The sequence below is a fragment of the Felis catus genome, chromosome E1, assembly GCF_018350175.1.
Source record: "Felis catus isolate Fca126 chromosome E1, F.catus_Fca126_mat1.0, whole genome shotgun sequence".
NCBI classification, from domain to species: Eukaryota; Metazoa; Chordata; class Mammalia; order Carnivora; family Felidae; genus Felis; species Felis catus.
The window spans coordinates 17690720-17714469 of NC_058381.1; the positions used below are offsets into that span (position 1 = coordinate 17690720).

Genomic DNA, 23750 nt, shown 5'->3' on the forward strand with positions numbered 1-23750 from the left:
AGCTTTGTTAAATGCCCTCACAGGCCCGTAACTTCGGTTCACTGAGTTAAGGGCTTGAGTGCCTCTCTTTACCCAGACTCCTAGGGTGCAGACCTGGAAAGGACATCAGCCATTGTCTAGACTGCTCCATCCCCTAATTCTATAGAGAAGCCCAGAGAGGTGAGGTGGCTTATTCAAGGACACACAGCTCCCGAGGGCAGGAAGTTCTAAGTTCTGTACCCCACCTTGCCAGCACTTTCCCCCAGTGCTTCATCCCTCACTCCTCCTCTGACCTTTTGAGCTCTGTAATCTTTCCCCTTTCATTTCCTCCTCTCTGTCCCCTGTTGCCCACAGTGTTTGTCCTGGCAGGTGGTGGCCTTTAGGAAGACTCCGATTTCCTGAGAGACCCTGCCCACCCTGCCTGTGTCTTCTCTGACCCAGGGGGCAGGCTACCTTCAGCACCATGGCCTTTTCATCAAGGTTCGCCTTCTGGGAGCAAAAGGAAAGTTGGGTCTCAAAATCCTTATGCTTTTCCTCTGTGCTTGGCATGGTGCGTGCAGGCAGGAGTCTGGCTTGTGGGCAAGGGAGCTTGGGGAGCTAGAGACAGACTGGGGCATGAGCGTGTATTTGGGGACTGGGGAGAATCGCTCGGCTCTGGACGGGCTTCTGTGCTGAGTCATGCTCCTTCTCTGAGCTCCACCTCTGGTAAGCTGAGCTGCCTTTTGTCCCACTGGTGCCCCTCCAAGTTAACCACCCCACACCCTTCCCATCTGCCCCCCTCCCCCCCCCCCCACGGGCTCCTCTGACTCACCGCTGGGAACGTGGGCCGCTGTGGGGGGCCGCGGGGGATGGCGTTGGTTCTGAGGCTTCTGGAACTGGGTCCCCCCTGGTCTGGGGACTGTGGTGGGTAGAAGGAAAGGAGCCAAGGGTTGGGAGCCAGGCCAGTTGGCTGCCTGGGTTCCAGAGGGTGATTCAGGCTGCCGACCTGGGCGTGCCTTTGTGCTGTGCACAGTCCCCAGCTGGGCAATGACCTGTAACAGACAGAGCCCTTGGTTGGGGGGGCAGTGGGGGAGGCCGTGAGTCAGCCTCAGGCTAAATCCAGAGCTGAGCTCAGAGCTGGGCCTAGTGTCCCAGACCTTTCGGGGGGCGGCCAGTGTTTCCCCCAGTGCCTCACCACTTGGGCGGGACACTTGGGGTCCTAAGCTCGCATCACTAGAGGGAGGACAGAATTGGAGCCAGTGGAGGACACGGAGTGGACTCGGAATCTGGGCCATCCCTGAGCCCAAGCTAATAGCACCGCGTGCAGTAATGAGCTTGTCTGTGTGGTTTGTGAACACTTGCTGCTCCTCTAACCTGTGTGCCCAGGAGCTAATGCATGGTGTGACCTTGGGGGTGTGGGGTGGTGTGAGGGATAGGCACCGGGGGTGGGGGCGGCAGGTGCAGACCCGGTCTCTCCCACTCCTCCTCATTCCCTCTCCACCAGCCCCTCCCTTCCCTTTAATCTGCTCCAGTCCCAATTTCTAAAGTAGTAGAGCGCACTCTGATGAATAATTGCCATTTTCCCCCTGTCCTTAACAGTGTGAGCTAACTTTGAAGCTTCAGCCCATTGAAAATAGCTCGGTAGACAAGTCGCAGCTTTAAAACTTCAGCGGCCATCATGCTGGTCAGTGCCCCTAGGCACTGCTAATTAGAGCTCAAAAGTAGCCAAAGACTCCCCCTCCCCCCAGGGGGACAATTAACATGATTCTGGAAACGTTTCTAAAGATCTTTTCCATCAGGAATTGAGGGCTCCTTCCAATGCTTTTACCCCACTGTGCCCGGAAGGAAAGGCATGTTGAAGACGGGTAGAGCTGCTCACAGACCTGCCTTTTTCCCATAGTCCTAAGTGACCGGGGAAAGAAGAGAAACGAAGTCCACGAGGCATTGTCTGAGCTTTTCCCAACTCTGCTCCTGCCCTCTAGCTCCCGGGCTGAGCCCAACCTCCTGCCCAGAACAGCCAGAGCCCAGGCATCTCTCCTTCTAAATTCTGCCCCCAACCTTGGGGTTCCCTCCCTCAGCCGCACGGTTAGCAGTTTTGTGGGTCTGAGGTTGGCAAAATATCTGGCCTCCCTGCCTCTGCCCCATTTCCTGTCCCCAGTCCAAGCTCAGCTGTGTGGCTGGGAAGGCGTTCAGGCTCTGGGCCAGGGGCGATCACAGGGACCTAAAAGCAAGTTGGAGCCAGCCTGGTAAGGGCCACCCATTCTACCTCCGTTGGCCCAGTAGGGCTCCCACCCTGGGGTTGTTCCCTCCTTAGTCACTAGGTCAGGAGCCTCTTATTCAGACCACTGCTCGCCTGAGCTGGGAATGACTCTTGCAGTTGAGCATGGGTTGAGTTAGCTGGACCTTTCCGTCCACCCTGTAACCAAGGCCATGACGGCACTCTTCAGACCGCCCAAGTGGGCCACCTGACTGGTGGCCGACGGCAAGGGTACCTGATCCCGCTATTCATTCTTGAAGTTGTCACTGGACAGTTTTGACCGCAGCGCAGGGTATCCGTTGCTCATGTCCCTCACCCCAGTACTCCCAAATGCGCAGGAACTCTGCCTGCTCGGGAGGGAGGGCCCCTCGGATGTTTTCCTCCGGTGCTTTTAATGCTCTTTCCCGCCAGTGACTTCTTTGTCTGCTCCCTCAGGTTAAAGAGGAGGACAAAACTCTGCCGAAGCCTGGCCCCCCTGGCAAGGAGGAAGGGGCTGTAAGTGTTTCTCTGAGCCCCCCATGCGTGTGCCCGGGTGGGTGTGCCTGCCCGCCTTCGCCTAGTCCGTGAGGCGGTTCTGCGGACCAGGCAGGCATGGCAGGTGCCCCTTCGTCTCTGGGTGGCCAGAGGGAATGCCACTAAAGGGGCAGAAAGCGCAGCATGTGTGATGCCAACCTCTGGGGTGCGCGAAGGAGATGGGAACACCGAGGCGCTTTGGACACCTCCCCCGGCCCCTCTCTTTAGTTCCTACCTTTAGCTCTGGTTTTCTGGACCCTCTGGGGCTGGAGAGTCCTAGGCGGGCAAACTCTTAGGCTGGGGAGCACCAGAGGAGAGCTCAGCTGTTGGGACTCTTCGTCCTGCTCTGGTGACACAAGACCGGCACAGGGAGGGATTTCACTGCAGCTGTTTTGTCTCTTCCCAAGACCCCGTCAGCTGCTTGGTGCGGGTGACCTGGAGGCAGGCTCCGGCTGCTTGGTGCCCCCAGCTTCTCCCCCAGGTCACTCTGCCTCGAGATAGAGACCCTGAATAAAGCTGGACTCTTTTCAGGCAAGAAAAGAGAGACAGTTCCAGAATAGCCAGGTCTAGAGACGTGTAGTTAGGAGAGGGCCGCTGTCGGCACAGGGGGCAGGAGTGCGGGGGGCCCTGGGGCAGAGCTGGGTCACAAAGCGGATCCGGGCTTCATTACCCCAGATGGTGCCTGTCCCAGTTCCCCCACTTCCTCGGATGGAGGTTTGATTAGCCAGACTCTGTGGCTTCCCCCTGATGTGGAATTAATCCTGCCAGGTTAGCCAGTGATTTCAAAGGGGTCTGTTTGAGATATGCTGGGGAGGGACCCGGGAGTATCCAGATACTCCAGAAAATTACACGTGAAGTGCTTAGAAGGCTTCCCGGCACATAATAAACACTGTGTGTTAGCATCACCATTGTCACCATCTTCAGTCGGGGGGATGGGAGGAGAGCCAGAAGAGGGAGGAGAAGGGAGCAGGAGCCGGCAGCCGGGGCTGCTAGCCAGCTCCGCAGTGCCCTGGCATGCCATGGAGCACTCTGGGTCCAAGAGGTTGAGGGAGAGGCACCTTCAAGCCCTCCTCTCCCCACCCCGGCATCAGGGCCTCCCTGTAGCTGAGGCCCGGACTGAGGTCGCTTGGGTCAGCCCTGTTCAGGACGTGCCAGAGGTCTGCCCACTCTGAGTATCTTCCTGCATCCAAGCAGAGATGGCAGCCAGACTTGTAGAGCCCAGGGCCCAGGTATACCCTGGAACCAAGGTCATTGTTTTGCGGAACAGGGACTCAAACATAGCCCATTAGTGGCAGGGCATTGCCGGATCAGCAAGGAGCCCCCAGGTTGACCTTGCTCCCCCAGGCAACGTGGCTGGCTTTGCAGGAAACTCTGCCCTACTATTAGCCAGCCTGGCTTTCCTAGTGGCTGTCCCTTGGGACCGCAGACAGTTCCCACCAGTGTTGGGGGAAGGGTAGGCGCATTAGGCAAAGTGTGCCAGCACGCTCCAGGCGGGTGCCAGAGGCTGGGAGCCTGGCTGAGCCAGGGCCCCAGCTCCAGGGCAGAGTGGATCTGTGGTCACTTGAGTGCTTTCCCCTTTGTGGGCCCCGGCTCTCTCCTCTTCATCCTATTACTCTGCGCACACACACCCTGGGAGCCAGGAGGCCTCCAGCCCTTGGGAAGGTGGCAGGAGGAAAGCTGTAGAGACTTGACAGAGCAGCCTGAGGTACAAGCTTCCCCCCCGGCCCGCACTGGGTTTCTGCAGCCCTGAGAGTGGGGTGAGGGGTAGACAATGGCCACAAATCAGGGGAGCAAGAGGGAGGAAGCTTGGCATGTCCAGGGGCCAGGAGTTGCTCCCCAACCACTGTTTCTGCTGGGATTGGTAGGTTCTGGGTCTGACGGCCCAGAAAGCACAGTGATAGAAGGACCGGGGACCACAAAAGCAGAAAGCCCCAGAGGGAGGCCCAGGATTGATGGCAGGAATTGGTGGTTTGACCTCTCCATGCTCCATCTCTGCTGTTGTTTGGGCCGCGAGGGAGTGGGCTCACCTGGATTGGGGCTTGGTTGCTGCCCTGACATCAGCCAGTAACTCTGGAACACTTCATGGGCCTCTGGGCACTGTATGCTGGCATCTCACAGTTCTGTGCTAAGGCTACGGATAGACAGCAGGTGACTGCAGTACCTGCTTGTGCTTTGGGGGAGAGAGAAGCCAAACTTTGAGATGCAATTGTCCTATCTAGAAGATGCAATGAAGGCTTCATGGTGTAGCCTCTTGGAGCTATGTGTTGTTTACATGGACGAATGGAAGGTCTGTTCCATCCAGGGCGAGGCGTGAGGTCTCACTTCCTCTGCATGGGGTGGGCAGGGACACAAGGGCCGATGCTAATGTCTACCTGTGTTTGTGTGACTACAGCTAGAGGGCTCAAAGGACAGCAGGGGTCCATCTAGGAGTCCTCAGCCTCCTACCAGCCCTGTACCGTCAGAGACTTCCCAGAGAGCCAAGAGCCCTGCACCCACACTCGCCATGAATGGCCTGGGGGCTGCCTCAGCAGAAGGCCCAAGTGAAGAGGCCCAGGGCCTGTCCCGGAAGAGAGTGGCAAACGCAGTTAGGAAGGTGGTGAGCAAGGTGCTGCCTGGTGAGGAGCCTGGGAGTGCCAAGGAGCCTTCAAGCAGAGGGGTCAGGTCCCCTGAGCACCCAGCTCGAGGCAAGAGGGGAGAAAAGGCCCCTGGTCCCAAGCCACCACCTCCTCCACCTCCCCCTCCTCCACCTAAGCCTGAAGCAAAGAAGGAGGCAGCCAAGGATGAGCTCTCTGTGGGTCTACGGAGCCTGATGTCTCGGGGCAGGGCCAAGGACCACAAGCCCCGTGGCAGGCAGTCTCCTGGGAAGGGGGAGAAGCCCTCCAGCCAGGAGCCAGGCTCCTCAGGGAAACCAGGCTCCCCGGCCAAGCCTGGAATCCCGGAGAAGCAGTGCTCCCCTGCCCCACCGGAAGAGCTGGCGGACCCGGGCTCCGCTGGCCCGAAGTCGAACCTGACTGGATTGCCGCAGTCCAAGTCACCAGCCCCTGACGTGCAGCAGGAGGTACCCGAGTGTATCACTAACCTCCCACGCCCTCACCACCCTCGTTGGAAGGCCAGGCACCCTCGCAGCCAGCTTCCCCGGGCCTCCTCAACCCGCCCGCATGACTGAGAAGCTGGGCCTGGCCTTGTGCCCGTGGTGGGGCTGCATGGCTTTTCCTTCACTGAACACCAGAGTCCGTGGCGGCCCCTGCTCTGGGACGGGCCCTGCTAACCAGCATGCTGCCGTTCCTTCACATTCCTGTGTGGGATTGGGGCCTGGTCCCAGGCTGCGTGGTGTTGGCCGAAGCCTCCAGATTCCCAAGCAAGGGTCGGAGTCTTAGCAGATCAGTGCTAGGGGAGAAGGAGACTTTCTGAAGTCAGGTGACCCGTGTTCACATCCCCGGCTACTCACCCTCTGTGGGATCTCAACATGGTCCCATCGCTGACCCTTCCTTCATCTGCCAAGTGGGGATGGGACAGGTCTGATTCCCCCTCTGAAGCCCTTGGGGCCAGAAGTATTTTGCAAGTTCATAATTTCTGTATTTTAGAATGTCATACATAGCGAGCAGCAACCTCTAACCAAAGGTAAATATTTTCATAGCAAAATCTATGTTCACACTGCAGGGGGATAGAATACAAAGAGTTTTGGCAATCAAAATAGTTAAGTAAAAAATCGTTTGGGGCAGAGGGGGTGGAGGGGGCTTTTGGATTTTGGAGTTGCAAACAAGGGATAATCCCAGCTTTGAAGGGTCCTGTGAAGATTAGGAATGGTACAGTGCTCCTCCGAGCCCAGTCCCTGGCGTGGTGGGTGCTTCACAAATGACAGCATGGAGAGCGATGCTGGTAACAGGAGTTTTAATGCCATCATTGCCATCACTTCCTTCTTCAGGCCTGGCCGGCAGTCCTCTCTGACAGCAGGATTCCTGAGGGAGCCCTAGGCCTGGGTGGCAAAGGGGAACCGTAGGCCCCCTTTGGATCTGCGGACCCGTCTGTGCCCAGAGTACCCTCTGAGTGGGATAGGAAGCTGAGAGGCAGAGGGGAGGACCTTGGAAGGTGATGCCTACATGATTGGTCCTCTGGCCAGGGACAGTTCCCTTCAAACTTCCCCATTTTGTGGACCCTTCTGAGGCCTCATGAGGTGTAGGAGGGAGGAGTCAAGTTTCACCACTGCTTCTCCCACCTGTTGCAAGCTCTTCTGGCTAGAAAGGGGGGGGGGGGGAGGGGGAAATGGGAGTAGAGCAGCCTAGAGGCCCTCCCTGCCGATGACCTCCTGGGACTCCCAAGGTCCCAGAACCTGCCAGGTTCCCCGCTCCATTCCTCCTGGGTTTGGCAGAACTTCGAGAACAGGAGGCTGCAGCCGTCCCAGCCCTGCCGGCCTGCTCTGAAGCAGGGAAATCAGTCCTGGCACACGGGAGTTGGCAGGGGTGTTTGGGCCTCCCGGGAAGGCTGTGAGGTGTACTGTCAGCCCCTGAGTAGAACCTATAAGTAGCCAGAGAGAGTCATGTGCCTGTTCCCTGGCTTGGCTGCCTTCCCTCCGGCTCCCCGTCGCTCTCACTAGGGTGGAGTTGAGGGGCTGAGATGTGCCCTGAGCTGAAGTTCAGCCACCTGTCACCTGGGCCTGGGGCAGGGGCCAGAGGGTGTATGGGAGAACAGGGTCATCCTAGTGCTGAAGTAGTTAGGACTGTGAGAAGAAATAACCCCAGAATTTCCTCCCCCCTCCCCATAGGATAATTTAAAAACTCAAGTTGGGGGCTGCCTGGGTGGCTCAATCAATTAAGCGTCCGATTCTTGACTTCAGCTCAGGTCATGATCTCCAGTTCGTGAGTGTGAGCCCCACGTTGGGCTCCAAGCTAAGAGTACTGAGCCTGCTTGGGGTCCTGTCTCCCTCCCTCTCTGCCCCTACCCTGCTTGCGTGCTTTCTCTTTCTTTCTCTCTCTCTCTCTCCCACCCTCCCTCTTTCTCCTTCTCTCAAAATAAATAAACTTAAAAAAAAAAAAAAAAAAAAGACAGCTCAAGTTGGTGCCTGGCTTGCCTCCCTGACCCTACTCCACCTTCCCACTGGGTCCCAGTGGCTTCCTAGGCTAGAAGCTTGGCATGCCGTGCCCCCCACTCCTCCCCAGGCCAGGACTAACAGTGGTTTAACCTCTAGGCAGGAGCTGCCGCTGAGGTCCAGCTGACCCCCGCAGAGGAGGCCCACCAGCGCCTTGAGAGGATCTTCACAACTCCTGTAATGCCACCTCACGTGTATGGTTCCCAGGCCAGGGGGGACGGGGGGAGCACCTGAATATGGAAGGATGGCTCCATGGCAGTCTGGGGGCCCTCACGTGGGCTTCTCACCTGAAGAAATGAGAGAAGGGCTCTGCAGAGGGTCTGAGCACAGTGAGACCTGTTCCTCTAGGGGACCCAAGGCCCTGTGCCGGTGGGAGGGGGCCCTTCGTGGCTGTGGATCCAGCCCCCATCTCTGGCCCCATTCTCTTGTCCTGGAGAACATGTCTTGGCACCAGGGCCTGGTGGACGGTGAGGCAGAGAGCTGACTCTCCCCTTTTTTGATGCATTGGCTTTTCAGATGCGGGTGGGGCCAGTTAACTCCTTGATTATTCCTTATAGGCAAGGTCCAAGGTCTTGCTGGGTCCCCTTCCTCTTCAGAAAGGTCTTTAAGTAACTAGACAGAGGGGCACCTGGGTGGCTCAGTTGGTTAAGCATCTGACTTCAGCTCGGGTCATGATCTCACAGTTCATGAGTTCAAGCCCCATGTCGGGCTCTGGACTGACAGCTCAGAGCCTGGAGATTCTGTGTCTCCCTCTCTCTGCCCCTCCCCCGCTCAACTCCATCTCTCTCTCTCTCAAAAATAAATAAATACAAATTTTTAAAAAAGTAATCAGACAGAAAAAGAGAGGCAAGGTCTGGCCAAAGGGTCTACCGACAGTCCCTTGGTTCTTGGGCAGGTTGCAGATGGAGTGCTGCCTCTGCTTGTGGTGTGCCCTTCTAGGAGTGGTGCAGGGGTGCAGTGGGGGGTTGAGGAAAGGGTCCCAGACTTGGAGCTGCTAGTGGTCTTGTTCCATGAGACTTGCCCTATGGTCTTGTTCTGTGCAGGAGTGACAGCTCTGATGTGTTTGGAGACCAGATAGAGGGGAGCTAGGCTGGCCAGGGCCCTGGAGAAAAGGCCAGAGCCACCCAAGGGGCCCGGGCCCTGGGTGTGGTGAGGTGGCCTGGCAAGCACACAGAAGAGGAGCCTAATTCAGAATGCACTGGATGTCCCACCCGGGACAGACTATGGCCGGAGGCAGAGTGGCATATTCATGCCCAGGCCACAGTGAATGACTTAACAGAGCAGCTACTCAGAAGTCTGTTGATAGCAAGTGTCTCTTCACCATGCCGGGCCCCGCCTTCCTGGTCTGGCTTCTCCTTGACTGGACACAGTTGACCTGTCCAGGCCAGCTTCCCATCCTGGCGCTAAGTTCCTCCAGCCTCCACCCTGCACCTTGGGCAGCTGGAAAGTGCCCGCCCGCTTGGCCCAGAGTGCTTGCTGAAGGGTTCATGCCAGTGGTCTACTCATCTTCACCCCTCTTTTTCTCTCTCTCTTCTTTGCTTGCTGCTGGCAGCTGGACCCTGAGGCCGCCTCTCCTGCCCACAGCCAGGTAGGGTGCTCCTGCCCCCTTCAGGAGCCCTCCGCTTCCTCCAGTGACCGCCTTCCACCCCTGGCCTGTACCTGGGCTGGCGTCTGTGCTCGGGCCTCATGCTGGAGTGTAAGGCCTCTTTTCCCTTCCGGCTCCCACCCTGTATCTGGGGGGATCCTCGGGGGAGGCGGTGCCAGAAGTTTGAAATGGGGCTGTTCTGTGTCAGGCCCTTGGGAGGTGTCTAGTCTGAGTGCCACCACTTGAGTTTGGCCTTGTGGCACCTGGGTTTTAACCACTGGAACCCAAGGGCCTGGCAAGAGTTTTGGTTTCTAGGTGTTTTAATTCCTCTTACTCTGGGTAGAGAAAGCTGAAAGGCTGAGCCCCTCCCACCTCCCACCCTCCTTCCCAAGCCAGAAGATGTGGCATTCTTTGGCTCCACCTGCTGGCCAATATGGGAACCTACCTTTGAATTAGCTCTAAAGGATTCGTTCTAGGCCAGGACCCTGTGATGTCCCCTTCTTCATCAGGTTCCAAGCATCTGACCCGTAGAATGTGTCCAGTCGAGATGAACGTTTAACCTGTATCATGTGATTTGGAAAGAAAGAAAACATTGATTTTTTTTATAAACTTACATTTCTTCAAATATAAAAAACTAGCCTTTTTTTTTTTTTCATGTCTTCATTTAACAATTTAAAATGTTGCCAGCCCCATAGTGGGTCTCCTGTTTGAAGGGTGATTTCCCTGGTCATGATTCCCAGAGCCTGGGGGCCACGCGTACCCTTCTCTCTCCAACGGGGAAGGGCAGTCAGCGAGGAAGAGGAAGTTATCTGAACCCAGAATCCAACCTGGGAGTAGAACCCAGATCTCTTTTTCGTTCAGCTCCAAGAAATGTGACAAAGAAAATATTTACTATGTTTTGTTATCCTTTCCAATCCCTCACACAGGGGGTCAGTATCAGAGCAGCGTCTATACCTCGGCCTCAAGTCTTGTGAGGGTGGGGGACTCTCAGAGACTGATGGTGGCTCACAGCTGTTCCAGTGCCCAGCCATGTGGCATACAAGTCTTTTCCTGTGTTTGACAAAACACTGCTGCACTTCCGTGCCCCCCTCATATGTCTGGCCATGCTATTTTATGGCCTTGGCCTTCTGAGGAGGCATGGAGGAGGAGTGGAAAGGCTGGCGTGTACATCTGAGCCCTGCTGGGCATCCTCTGGAGGGAAGACCAGGCCGAGACTAGGATTTAGGACCCATATATCACTTTGCAGTAAAAAGTCCACAGTAGACACTTCTCGGGTCTCGAGGAAGCGCCCTTTCCCACCTCGAGACAGAGGCTGGGCATGAGAGGTCACAGTAGCAGTGGGCGTTGGCTCAGGGAGAGGGGTGTGGGCTCAGCGCACCAACCCTACAGGGGAGGTGGGGAAGAGGGCGGCTGAAGGCAGAACCTGCTGGTTTGCTTTCCTACAGTCTACTCTCCTCAGGGCTCGGGTTCTGAGTGTCCCCGTCCTTCCAGACCCTCAAGGCTGGCATGGTCCCTAACTCTGTGTCCTTGTCCTCGGGGCTCCTCAGGCCCATCCCCATCCCCTGGCTTCCCCACCTTCTTCTTCTGACACTTCCAATGTCCCCTGTTCTGTGTCTGCCACCCAACTGTCCCCCTTACCAGGTGGCTCATCTGGAAGCACTTCCCCTCACGTGTCTCTTCTCTTCTGTCCCGACTGTTTTCCAGAGCAAGGTCTGACTGTTTATTACCCCCCCTTCCTCTGATAGGTGAAGACAGAAGAGCAGATTGCAGCTGAGGAGGCCTGGTATGAGACGGAGAAGGTGTGGCTGGTCCATAAGGATGGCTTCTCTCTGGGTGAGTCTGGGGAGGCCCAGGGTGCAGATGCCTGGGCCTCTCAGGTTTCCGGGCTGGGTGTGCCTTCTGGGTCTGGTGAGGCCTGGGTGGTGAGTGAGGAGAGGCTAGTGATATAGTAGGGAAGAGACAGGACCACAAAGGGCCTGAAGAGGGTGGCAGAGGCTTCCCGGGCCTGTGTCTGACTGTCTGTCCCCGCTCTGTAGGCAGTCAGCTCAAATCTGAGGAGCTCAGCTTGCCAGAAGGCAAGGTGCGTGTGAAGCTAGACCATGATGGCGCCATCTTGGACGTGGACGAGGATGATGTGGAGAAGGTTTGCAGGTGGAGGGCACAGGAAGTGGGCTGGGCAGGGCAGGCCTGTCCACTGGCAGTGCCTACAGATTCTGCTTCTTCAGTGCCTGCCTGCCTGTCCTATCACACAGGCTAATGCTCCCTCCTGCGACCGTCTAGAAGATTTGGCCTCGCTGGTGTACCTCAATGAGTCCAGCGTCCTCCACACACTGCGCCAGCGCTATGGTGCTAGCCTGCTGCATACGTACGCTGGCCCCAGCCTGCTCGTCCTCAGCCCCCGTGGGGCCCCTGCCGTGTACTCTGAGAAGGTGCGGCACCCACTAGGCGACCATGCTGCCCCATGGACCCACCCACACACTACCTACCCCACCTTCCCTGGCTTTGCTCCTTCCCTTTGGCATCCCACTGGGCTCTTGTCCACTCTCACAGTTGAACTTGGAGCCGTTTCAAGGGGTGGGGACATGAAGCCCTCCCCGTAACCTCTAACAGAGGCCGGGACTGTGCTAGTGTCTGCATTTCTATGCAAGGCCTTAGCCTGGGAATCCCTCGACAACCCCCGCCCCGACAGTGAAAGGCCCAGAAAGATGTGGACCTTGGGGGTGAGGACTGTCCAAGTGTGACCAGCTAAGAGCCTGCCCCTTCCCGCCCTCCCCCTCCCACCCAAGGTGATGCACATGTTCAAGGGGTGTCGGCGGGAGGACATGGCACCCCACATCTATGCCGTGGCCCAGACCGCATACAGGGCAATGCTGATGAGCCGCCAGGACCAGTCTATCATCCTCCTGGGCAGCAGCGGCAGTGGCAAGACCACCAGCTGCCAGCATCTGGTGCAGTACCTGGCCACCATCGCAGGCACCAGTGGGAACAAGGTGTTTTCTGGTGAGACAGGCCACCTGGAAAAACCGAGAGGGTCTGGGGATGGAAGCGCCTCGTAGGCGTCAGCTTTGTTCTCCCTGGCTTCTCTGTGCCCTCAGACCCCCTCTGTCCCTGGGCAGTCTGGCCTGAGTAACTCTGAGCCTTTGTGCGCTGGGGGAATAGGCCCTGGGCAGGAGGCTTTCCTGATGGCCCCTGGGCCTCTGGAGGCTTTCCTGATGGCTCCTGGGCCTCTGGAGGCTTTCCTGATGGCCCCTGGGCCTCTGGAGGCTTTCCTGATGGCCCCTGGGCCTCTGGAGGCTTTCCTGATGGCTCCTGGGCCTCTGTTCTACAGCAGAGAAGTGGCAGGCTCTGTACAGCCTCTTGGAAGCCTTTGGGAACAGCCCCACCATCATGAACGGCAATGCCACTCGCTTCTCCCAGATCCTCTCCCTGGACTTTGACCAAGCTGGCCAGGTGGCCTCAGCCTCCATCCAGGTGAGAGGACACTCAGGGTAGTTAAGATACTGGCTGCCTGGTTTCAGGCTCCCTCCTGTGCCTTATTTTCCCGGGATTCTACCCAGGATCCCCTCCAGCAGGGATGGTGTGCTCCGCCCCGAGCTGTCACCATTCTGCCCCCGCCGTGACTTCTGCCCCCCCATGCTTCTTGCCCCAGGTGGGTCCTGGCTCAGCTTCCTGCCCAACCCTGGGGTTGGCTGTACCCTACTTCTGGGGCCCTGGCCCTGTGTTCAGGGGTTTCTCTCGGGCTAATTTCACCCAAGTAAGACTTGCTTGTCAATAAAGTAAGTTCCAGCCGAAGCTGGTCCCCTTCCATGCTAAATGAAATATTTTTCCACAAAGTGCCCAGCTCCCTGAGAAGACTGTGCCTGGGGGCGGGGCAAGGCACCAAGGCCCCTCTGTGAGCTGGGCCTATCTCCTTCCCCCTGGCTTTGGTTTGTGCCCCAGGGTTGACCCTGTGGTGATCTGGCCTCTGGTTGAGAGTAAGCTGTACCTGCTTGCTCCCATGGGCCTTGTTCTTTCCGATGTGGGGTGGAGAAGCTTGACCTGGCAACACCCTCCTTGCCCATACCCTCTATGCCGTGCCATAGACGATGCTACTGGAGAAGCTGCGTGTGGCCCGACGCCCAGCCGGTGAGGCCACCTTCAACGTCTTCTACTACCTGCTGGCCTGTGGGGATGGCACCCTCAGGTGAGATGGGACAAAGGAAATCGGGGAGGGTGCTCTGGGTTCTAGCTCACTGATGGCTCCCGGACCTTGTCACTTGCCTGCATCGCATACCATTTGTTTATTCTACGCTTGCTACATGTTAGGCTCTGAGGTAACTGGGGGTGGTGACTCCTGGGTCCCGGGCACAGAGTCCTGGCTCTGTGTGAGGGGCACAATTGATGCTCCCGTGTTCCCAGGGTCGAGCTATGACCTCTGCGATGCCAGGTCTGCAGAGGAAAGCACCTCAAGATGCAGGTGGTCAGGGACTTGCCTATAAGTCACACAGCTAACGTGGGGCTGAGCTGTTATTTGAGTTCATACTGGAGCCGAAAGCCCGGGCCTTTTTCTGTGCCCTCCAAGCTGGGCCTCCTGCCCCCCATGTTGGCTCATCTACCAGGCTTTTCCCTGTAGACCTTCAGACTTGCTGTCTTTGTTCTTTGAAAAAAAGGATTAATGATAAGGCTGAGCAAGCAACCCCAGGACAATATCCTCCTTAACTCTTCTTGTAGCTGAGAGCCTGGTCTCTGTCCTGGCTGGACTCGCGCTTCAGGCAGATTCCTGGCTCTCTTTCAGGGGTCTGTCTGGACACTCTCCCCAAAGCATCTCTGACGACCTGTCCTAGGGAGGTTGGTGCTCTGACCAGGCCTTCAGGCCAATTAGGGAAGGCGGCGGCAGCTGGCCTGACAGTAGGGCATGACGGGCAGACAGGACTGAGAGTCTGGAAGCTGAATCTGTCTCCACCCTGGTAGGGAGATGGCCTTGGCATGGGGACCAAGCACTGTGCTGATGCCTCATTTGTACCCCTAGGACAGAGCTCCACTTGAACCACTTGGCAGAGAACAATGTGTTTGGGATTGTGCCACTGGCCAAGGTGAGGGGCCTGTGGGGACTAGGTTGGCAGTCCTGGGCCTTGGGAGCAGGGGAGTAGGGGAAGTGACCTGGAGAACCCCACGGGAATAGCAGGAGCCCAGCCCCAGCTGGGCAGCTCTCACCAGCCCTGCCCTCCCCGAGGGTCCAGAAGCATGGGGGTATGCCGGGAGGGACAGCGCCCCCCCCCCCGAGGTGCAGTGCCAGCGTCCCCTCCTGTCCCTGCAGCCTGAGGAGAAGCAGAAGGCGGCTCAGCAGTTCAGTAAGCTACAGACCGCCATGAAGGTGCTGGGCATCTCCCCAGATGAACAGAAAGCCTGCTGGCTCATCCTGGCTGCCATCTACCACCTGGGGGCTGCAGGCGCCACCAAAGGTAACCCGCAACGGGTCCCAACAGCCTGGCTTGTTGCCCGGGAGAGCTTGTGGAGGCCCTGCCACTCGCGGTTTGTCCTCACCCAGCACAGATGTGTCTGTTATCACCCTCTGTTGCGTGTGCCTCTTCCCAGTCTCCCACGTCAGAACAGGAGGCTCTGATGCCCAGAGAAGGATCTCTGCCCCTGGACTTGGATGGCAGTAATGCAGAGCACTGTGAAGAGTTGGGGGGGGGGCAGGATTCGGAAGCTGAGGGGAAAGAGAAGGGCCCTAAGTCCGAGCAGTCCCCTTGGAATAACTCTGCTTCTTGTTCCCTTCCTGACAGAGGCCCCCGAGGAGCAAGCCGGTAACTGACCTTGGCCCCTCTCTGGGGTGTAGGGGCCACCTTGTCCCATCTTGGTGCTTGCCCTGGGCTCTGTCTGGGGGCTGGGCTTGTTCTGTCACAATGGAGGGGACTGGCCTGGGAGAAGCCCCAGGTTGAGGGGGGAGAAGGTGCCTGCCGGCTGTGAGGTTTCTTGGAGTCCCAGGCATAGCTGCTTCTACTTGTGTTGCCTCCAGATCCTGGGGCCTCTCAGGATGCCCTCCTCGGGGCTTGGATGAGGTAGGGTGGGCCTGCTTCTTGGGGCTTTCCCAGGCCAGTTTTCTCTGAGTCTTCCCTTTTCTTCACTGGTTTGGTAGAAGGCATCGCTTCCTCTTGCATATCCAGGTGGGGGCCACTAGGGGGCGGCAGGCACCGTGGTAATGAATGGGCTGTTGCTTCCGCACTTGAACTTGGGGCTTGTGAATGGCTAGAGCTTGGTCTGGCTTGGAAGAATTCTGCTGCCTTCTGAGATTACCTTGACGGCTGGGCACTCTGAGCACCTCTTTGCCCCTTTCTCCCCTTTCTCCGAGGGATGCTGCCTCTGAACAGCCTCTCGGGCTTTGGCTTCATGTTCCTCTGGGATGTGAAGAGCCCCAGGCTGCTCAGCAGGAGCGAGAAAGCACTGGTGGGCGGGTGGGTGCATGGAGGAACAGGCGTTCAGGTGTTAGGTTCCTTATGATCCCAGCAGGTGGCATCCCTGCCAAAGAGGAAGCAGGCTCTGAGTTAAAGAAGTTGTCTCCAGACTGCGTAGGTGGGCAGGCGGGTAGGCGTGTGGCTGTGTCTTGAGGAAGTTCTTTTGCTCTGAGGCGGTGACAAGCCCAGGTTTCCTATAACCCTGTACTGCACGCGGAGAGCTCCGGGTGTGTGTCAGCAGGGTCTGTTACCTCCTCAGAGCTTCCGGTATTTCCCAGAAGGTGTGTGTGTGTGTGTGTGTGTGTGTGTGTGTGTGTGTGTGTGTGTGTGTGGTGTCTTTGTAGGTCTCTATGTGACAGCGTGATTGCATCCATGAACACACTCCTTCGAGACGGTGTGTGTGCACATGTGTGTATTTTTGTGTCTCGGAGTCTGAATGTGGTTATGTTCTCTTGCCTGCTCATCCTCACAACCCCCCACCCCCCATGGTCCCTTCCCGTGGGCCTGGCGGGCTCAGCTGATGACTGTTTGCTAACACGCTGTTTTTCTTTGCATGCTGCATGCTGGTCCTTTGCCTTACAGAAGCTGCTGAAGGTAAAACCTTGTTTCTTGTTAGCTTTCCCTAATTGCTGTGATTAGACACATGTTGGCTGAGGCACGACTGTCTGCGTGGGCTGTTCCCTTTCCCTGGCAGCTCTTTCCACTTCCCCACTGGTGGGCCATGGGTGGGTGTTTGTGGTCTCCCCCAGCAGATGCCTGGAAGTAAGGGAGAGGGTATTCTTGGAAGGGGGAGGCACTGCTACTCCCCCATGATGTGTCCCCCACAGGCACAGGTGGTTCCGGTGCTCATTAGAGATGGGCTGGCTCCTCCTCGGACCGCCCCACCCCAAGTTGGTACCCCTGAGGCCAAGTCTTCTAAAAGCGATGGTCAAAGCTGCCTGGGCGCCCTCTGGCGGCGGCAGCCTGGAGTTACCTCCTCTTTTAGGACCTGCTCATTCTCACTAGGGCAGGGGACCCAGGAAGTGCTTGCGGGCAGCTGCTGGCCGTCCCTGTTTTGCCTAAAGCCCTTCTGGTGTCATCAGGGCTGGTGTTTCCTCCAGAAGATGTTCACTCCCCAGTTGTTGGCCATGGGAGCCAAAGGGCCCCATGGTCATCAAGTGGACTAAGGAGAAAGACCCAAGATGCCAGATCCTTTTTTCTACCCCATAGCTGGGCGCAAGCAGTTTGCCCGCCACGAGTGGGCCCAGAAGGCCGCATACCTGTTGGGCTGCAGCTTGGAGGAGCTCTCCTCAGCCATCTTCAAGCACCAGCACAAGGGTGGAACCCTACAGCGTTCCACCTCCTTCCGCCAGGGCCCTGAGGAGAGCAGCCTGGGAGATAGCACAGGTACCATGGGACCCTTGGCTGGTAGATGTGATTGGGAGGCCTCATCCGGGGTTCATTGCAGTCTTCTCTGGCGCGGGGAGACTGCTGGGGTGAATAGGTGCTTCCATCAGAGGACGAGGCCCAGCCCCAGGGCCCCATGCTGACTTGACCCAGGGTGGGTGGAGAGCATACCCCGTGGGGATTCCCAGGGGGCAGGAGGTAGAGATGATGCTCTTGCCCCACAGGCCCCAAACTGAGTGCACTGGAGTGCTTAGAGGGCATGGCGTCTGGCCTCTACAGTGAGCTCTTCACCCTTCTCGTCTCCCTGGTGAACAGGTGAGTGCCAGGCAGGGCCCAGGAGCTGACCGGCTTCCTGCCGCGACAAAGGTGGGAGTTGACTGATACCTCTGTGCTGGTGTGATTGCTGAGGTGGAGCCATTCTCCGCCAGCAGAGGGCTCATTGTCCTCGCGGGCGGCAAAAGGCACATCCTCCCCACCAGGGTCGTGGGCACCTGGGCAGGGTGGAGATCTGGCTTGGGGCAGAACATGGCTGCCTGGGCGCCATAGGCAGACCAGTGGAGCATGTTCAGTGGTACTGCCCTGGCCAGCTCTGACCCAGGCTCTCCCTGTGAAGGGCTCTCAAGTCCAGCCAGCACTCACTCTGCTCCATGATGATTGTGGACACTCCGGGCTTCCAGAACCCTGAGCAGGGTGGGTCGGCCCGTGGAGCCTCCTTTGAGGAGCTATGCCACAACTACGCCCAGGACCGGCTGCAGAGACTCTTCCACGAGCGCACCTTTGTGCAGGAGTTAGAAAGATACAAGGAGGTAGCACTTGACCTTGCCTCTGCCTGCCCCCGCCCCACCCCCACCCCGGCCCCCAACTTCACTTCCCTGGCGTCCGCAGGGAGGGCATCTGTGGAGAGAGAAGGCACCACCTTCCCCACCGGTGGCTCCCTTCCTCGCTTTCGCTCTGTCATTTCTGTCTCTCTGTGTTCTCTGGAGTGGTAGTCTTGGCCTGCCCCAGACTGCATTCTTACCCTGTGGAGAGTTTGCTCTCCAAGAAGCTGCGCCTGCATTCGGGGTCCCTGAGAGCCCCTCTTTGCCCACCCTCAAGGCACCCACCTAGGCCCCGTGAATTCCTGCCTCCACGTGTGTCAGGCCTGGCCTTCCCTGTCTGTCTCCTGATCTGTTAAGATGGTGATTAGCTAGGGCCCCTTCACGAAAGGGTGTCCCTCATGGAACAAGATCTAGAAATCCCACCTCACGTGGAGGTGAGATGAATGAACTGGGGAGCGTATTTACCTTGGATGAGAGAAGATATACGAGGCAAATGACAGCTGTCTTCAAGTGTTTCGAGGGTGATGGTGTGAAATCGAGAGTAGGGGTATTCTGCATAGTCTAATCAACTGGTGCGAATAATAGGAATATGCGACTTTACCTCAGTATTGAAGAAGGTTAAAAGAATTTTAGCTGTCCCAATCCCCAGCGCCCCCGCCTGGCCATCACAGAGGGCTGCACCCCTCAAAGGGCCTGTGCTCACGACCTCTCTCTCCCTTTCTTCCTAGGAGAACATTGAGGTGGCATTTGACGACTTGGAGCCAGCCACGGATGATTCTGTGGCAGCTGTGGACCAAGCCTCCCATCAGTCCCTGGTAGGAACTCCAGCAAGGGCCTGGGCTGGCCTTTTCTCCCCTTGTCTGTTCCTCAACCTCAGTCAGGCCCTTGCTGTTGTAACCTGCTGCTCGGCTGGTCTGGTCAGGAAGTGGCACTTCCTTCTGCCCTAGTGCAGTGACAGCCTTAGCCCCAGGTGTCTGAGCCACAAGGGAAGATGTGACCTCCTCCCTTACCACCTCGGGCTCAGGCCCTGTCCTGTGACTGGCTGAGCCAGGAACTCTGGTGTCTCCTCCTCGATGGTGAGGGTTTGACTGGACCCAGAGGACATAGTCATCCCTCCCACTGTCCCCAAGAGACTGGTGCAGGCAAGAAGAACAGGCGAGGAGTCTGTGCAAGCAAGGAATCTGTGCCTGGCTATAGATGTGAGCCCTCACCCCTCAACCTTAGGGGCAGGCTTTGTCACACTTTGGACTAGTATCTTGGGTACTTTGCTGCCTGGGAGACCGGCCGGCCTGACGAACACTTGGCATTTGCTGATTGTCTTCAGTTAGGGATGTTTCATAGGGACTTTTCTCGAGAATTGGCATTTTTGCTAGGCTCCCCTCCTCTGCTTTGAGCCCTGCCTCCCTCTCCCTCTTCCTTGTGGGAAGGCCCTGCCATGCTACAAGGACGTGGGGCCCCAGGGAGATCGAGTGTCCTCCGGTACAAGTCCTTAAAGTGCCCAAGTTCCGTGTCTCCCCAGGGAAGCTGGCTTTGCTTTTCCTGGCACTTGGGTTCCTGTGCCGGCCTCCGTGAGAGTCTTTGCCATTCCCAGGAGATATGGGGAAGTCAGTCCGTGTGGCTTAGCAGTGGCATTGGCTCAGACAGCGTGTTCCCTTCTTTGCTGTCCCTATCTGATGGGCCTTAGCATCTCTGGAACAGGGACCCCTCGGTGCTGAGCCTGCTGCACACTGTCCTTCATTGCCCAGTCCTGCCGTGCAGCTCCAGCCAGTCTGGGACCTTAGCTGCCCTTCAGTGCTTGGCCACATTCTGCCTCCTCCTGAGAATCACACAGGCTCCCTTGGGCAGCCATGGGGTGGGGGTGGGGGTGGGGAGGAGATGCAGGCAGCTGGGTTCAAAGAAAGGGAAAATGGCACTTTTCTTACTTCTCTTGTCCCCCAGTCCCTAAAGGCCAGGCAAGCATGGGGGTGTGGGGGTGGTTCTGTCTTCTTGCTCAAGGAAGGCTTGGAAAGGCTGTAGAAAAGACACCGTCAGACCAGGTGTGGCCACAGACCTGGTTTGTGTGGCCTGCGTAGGGTGTTAGAAACCAGAATTCAGTATTTCCACCTTCTCTTGAAAAGCTGGAAGGTTTATCTGCACTAGGCCAGTGTTCCTCCAGGACAGAAGTTGGCTACAGCTGATTGGGAAATAGCCATTTCCCTCAGATGGGGACACCTACTAGGCAGTCACCCAACTCCTCCCATTTTGGCTGTTATATCTGTTAAGTCGCCTGTCTTACAATTTGGACGCTCAAGCTTATGACCCTGCAGGAATCCCCCCTGCAGTGCTCTGAGCCCTCTCCGCGTCCCCCCCTACCCCCCCACCCCCCCGGCAGCCAGGGCACCCAAGGTTAACCCCAGCCATCACTGACTGACTGCTTCCTTCGGGCCATGCCCTCTGCCCAGGGACCTTCCAGACTTCATCTCGTTTAGTCTGCCTGGGAGGTGATGCCCAGGGAGTGAGGGCCACACAGCCTCACTTCCAGGAGGGTGAGGATGATTAACAAGAAGGCTTCAGCCTTTGGTGACTTCGGACACGACTCCTAGGAACTGTGTTTTGCTGTGGGCTTCTCTCTCTAGTCTCTCTCAGGCTCCCTCTTTCTCCTTGCTGCGCAGCTGCTCCACAAGGTGTCAGCCGTGAGTGGCAGCAGCTGCAATGCATGTGCGTATGGGTGGCGTGTCGATAGTGTGTGGTCGGGCCAGGGGCTCCGTGTGACACGGGGGCATTTCTTCACTTCTCCGTAGGTCCGCTCACTGGCACGCACCGACGAGGCAAGGGGCCTGCTATGGCTATTGGAAGAGGAGGTGCTGGTGCCAGGGGCCACTGAGGATGCCCTCCTGGAGCGCCTTTTCTCCTACTATGGCCCCCAGGAAGGTGACAAGAAAGGTAGGTGGTACCCCTAGAGGGCTCTTCTGCTACCCCTTGGAAGGACCCACTATTATACGGGTCTAGATGGTACTGTCTGGAAGGGCTCACCGGGTCCCTGGGCTTTTTTGGGGCCTGTGCCCTGATGATCTGAACCTTACTTCTCCCACCCTCAGGCCAGAGCCCCCTCCTGCGCAGCAGCAAACCCCACCATTTTCTCCTGGGCCACAGTCATGGCACCAACTGGGTCGAGTATAATGTAGCTGGCTGGCTGAGCTACACGAAACAGAACCCGGCCACCCAGAACGCCCCCCGGCTCCTGCAGGACTCCCAGAAGTAAGGACACCACTCGCTCTGCCATGTCTCGTCCCCAGGGCTGGTTTTGGCCTCCCTGGTCTAAGAGGCCCCCTCACTAGCAGGGTTGATTGCCTCTACTTCCTGAGAGGTGACAGCCAAGGTCAATTGGTCTTGAGAGCCTGGGAGTGGCCTCCTGGATAGAGGTGGGATGGACATGGTTGGAGGGACCTATAGTTTGAAATCTGAATAGCACCTCCACATTCTTCATAGAAGGCAGGAGTAGTAAACACACACACACACACACACACACACACACACACACACACACACACACAAAACAAACAAACAAAAACTTTAAAATGGAGTGCCTGGCTTGGTCACAAAAGCATGTAACTCTTGATCTCAGGGTTGTGACTTCAAGCCCCACACTGGCTGTAGAGATTACTTAAAATACCATAAAAATTAAAAATTTTAAAAGAAGGCAGAAATAGCCTTAGAAACCCCTCAGTCATACAAGGCCTGTCATTCATTTGTGTATTTAGCAGATAACTATTGAGCACCTGCTCCTTGACTGAGACTCTTCCGGGTGCCTGGCAGATAGCAATGAATAAAACAAAACTCCCTGCCCAGTTGGGGGGTGTGGGGGGACAGGGGGGGAGAGCTCAGATAACAACCAGTAAATGTCATATGCAGATTCTACGGCGTGGCAGAGGATGCTGGGCTCTAATCTCTCCTGCCACACTGGACCTCTGCCCTCCCGGGTGATGGACAAGAACAGATCACTCCACTCTGTTCAATGCCTGCCTACCCCTAGGCTTCTGTCCCCCTCCACCCAGTGGTTTTCTCTTCTTCCTGTTCGAAGATTTGTCTGCAGTTTCTCTCTAGGGTGCAGGACATGCAGCCCCAGGCCAGATAACCCAGGCCACTGGCCACGATGATATGGGGCTTTTGGGGTTGTCCTAGGAACTGGGAGAAGGAACGGCCTCCACTACGCTCTCAGTGAGACTTCTTTCCCTCCTTCGCCCTTCCACCTCCGGCAGGAAAATCATCAGCAACCTGTTTCTGGGCCGGGCGGGCAGCGCCACGGTGCTGTCGGGCTCCATCGCGGGCTTAGAGGGCGGCTCGCAGCTGGCGCTGCGCCGGGCCACCAGCATGCGGAAGACCTTCACCACGGGCATGGCGGCTGTCAAGAAGAAGTCTCTGTGCATCCAGATTAAGCTGCAGGTGGTGAGTGTGCCCGCCCAGGCTCCGGGGCCCTCTCGGGGCTTCTCTGGCCGTTCTAGGCACACTCAACTTACCTGGTGCCCACTCAGCGTCCCACTCTGACTTGACTGCACTCTTTTTTAAGTCCTCTTTTCGGTACGGCTGCCTGAGTGGCCACGCAGGCCGAGTGAGGGCATGTCTTGGCCATTGGTGGGACACCTGCCATCCCGTGGGGCGCGGAGATGCTGATGCCAGTCCCAGCTCTCCTGACCCCCGGCCGGGCCATCAGAATCCACTGAGGCCTGCCTCTTTCCCTTTGGCAGGATGCCCTCATAGACACCATCAAGAAATCAAAGCTGCATTTCGTGCACTGCTTCCTGCCTGTAGCAGAGGGCTGGGCTGGGGAGCCCCGTTCTGCGTCTTCTCGCCGGGTCAGCAGCAGCAGCGAGCTGGACCTGCCCTCGGGGGACCACTGCGAGGCTGGGCTCCTGCAGCTGGACGTGCCCCTGCTCCGTGCCCAGCTCCGCGGCTCCCGCCTGCTTGACGCCATGCGCATGTACCGCCAAGGTGGGCCTCCCTCCCTCTCAGCTACTGCTTCTCTTTTCTAGAACTGGCTCCTGCCCCTCCCCGCCTCCCAGATGAGGCCCATGGGGCTAGAGGGGTGCTGCTTCCCCCTCTGGGCCCTAGATCTCTTTCCTCCTCTGGTGCCTGCTCAGTGGGGGTCTCTCCAGCCCAGGCTGTTCCTTTCTCTTTTTCCTTCCACCTGGCTGACCCCCTTCTTCCTCCTCTCCCTTCTCTATTCCAATCCGCCTCACCACCCCCTCCTCTGTTCCCCACGTGCCCTATTCACATAGCTCCTTCTTTCCCCCTTCCCTGCTCTGCCCACAGCAACAGACCCACTCAAGCTGTCTGCTCAGTGGTGCTAACTACCTCCTAGAGCAGGCCGGTGGCTGGGCTGCACCCCCGATGAGAAATGAGGTGCTAAATTTTTCTGAAGTACGTAAAATTCCCAAGAAAGGTCAGACAGACCCTTTTTATGGACCCATCTGGAGGAGGTGATGGAAAGGGTGAAAGTAATTAGCACAGTTGACCCTTGACTAACTGGTTCTGAACAGTGCAGGTCACTTATGTGCGGACTTTTTGTAGTATGGAACTATGCCTGTCTTTTTGCTCCCTTGTGACTTCCTTAACAACATTTGCTGTCTTCTAGCTTACTTTATTGTAAGAATACAGTATATACTACACATAACACATGACAATGTGTTAATCGACTGTTTCTGTTATTGGTAGGGCTTCCAGTCAACAGTAGATT

The 23750-nt window shown here is 57.3% G+C and overlaps 1 protein-coding gene and 1 long non-coding RNA gene across 29 annotated transcripts in view; one reads left to right on the forward strand and one right to left on the reverse strand.

The window, feature by feature from the left end:
* Nucleotides 1-23750, forward strand: part of MYO18A (myosin XVIIIA) — a 102103-nt gene that overhangs the window by 42193 nt on the left and 36160 nt on the right. For 7 of the 27 annotated variants that reach the window (XM_045045119.1, XM_045045120.1, XM_045045104.1 and 4 more), the window contains exons 3-24: nt 2651-2710; nt 5121-5786; nt 7914-7991; nt 9367-9510; nt 11145-11232; nt 11436-11542; nt 11652-11828; nt 12186-12399; nt 12728-12870; nt 13482-13582; nt 14408-14471; nt 14696-14840; nt 15165-15185; nt 16416-16427; nt 17043-17219; nt 17444-17534; nt 17833-18025; nt 18766-18852; nt 20818-20959; nt 21115-21274; nt 22276-22462; nt 22762-23005. In XM_045045119.1, coding sequence (XP_044901054.1) covers nt 2651-2710; nt 5121-5786; nt 7914-7991; nt 9367-9510; nt 11145-11232; nt 11436-11542; nt 11652-11828; nt 12186-12399; nt 12728-12870; nt 13482-13582; nt 14408-14471; nt 14696-14840; nt 15165-15185; nt 16416-16427; nt 17043-17219; nt 17444-17534; nt 17833-18025; nt 18766-18852; nt 20818-20959; nt 21115-21274; nt 22276-22462; nt 22762-23005 — 3301 coding nt within the window. The remainder of the gene's footprint in view (nt 1-2650; nt 2711-5120; nt 5787-7913; nt 7992-9366; nt 9511-11144; nt 11233-11435; nt 11543-11651; nt 11829-12185; nt 12400-12727; nt 12871-13481; nt 13583-14407; nt 14472-14695; nt 14841-15164; nt 15186-16415; nt 16428-17042; nt 17220-17443; nt 17535-17832; nt 18026-18765; nt 18853-20817; nt 20960-21114; nt 21275-22275; nt 22463-22761; nt 23006-23750) is intronic. The other 20 variants (XM_023243875.2, XM_023243877.2, XM_023243869.2 and 17 more) reach the window with 14 other exon arrangements.
* On the reverse strand, nt 7752-16067 carry LOC123382073. Of its 2 annotated transcripts, XR_006589847.1 has the most exons (5): nt 15195-16067; nt 14923-15088; nt 11038-11314; nt 9845-9959; nt 7752-8101 (listed from the first exon to the last, which is right to left on the reverse strand). It is a non-coding gene; the product is annotated as an uncharacterized LOC123382073 (long non-coding RNA). The 2 variants fall into 2 exon arrangements; XR_006589846.1 differs by having other exon boundaries at nt 14923-16067.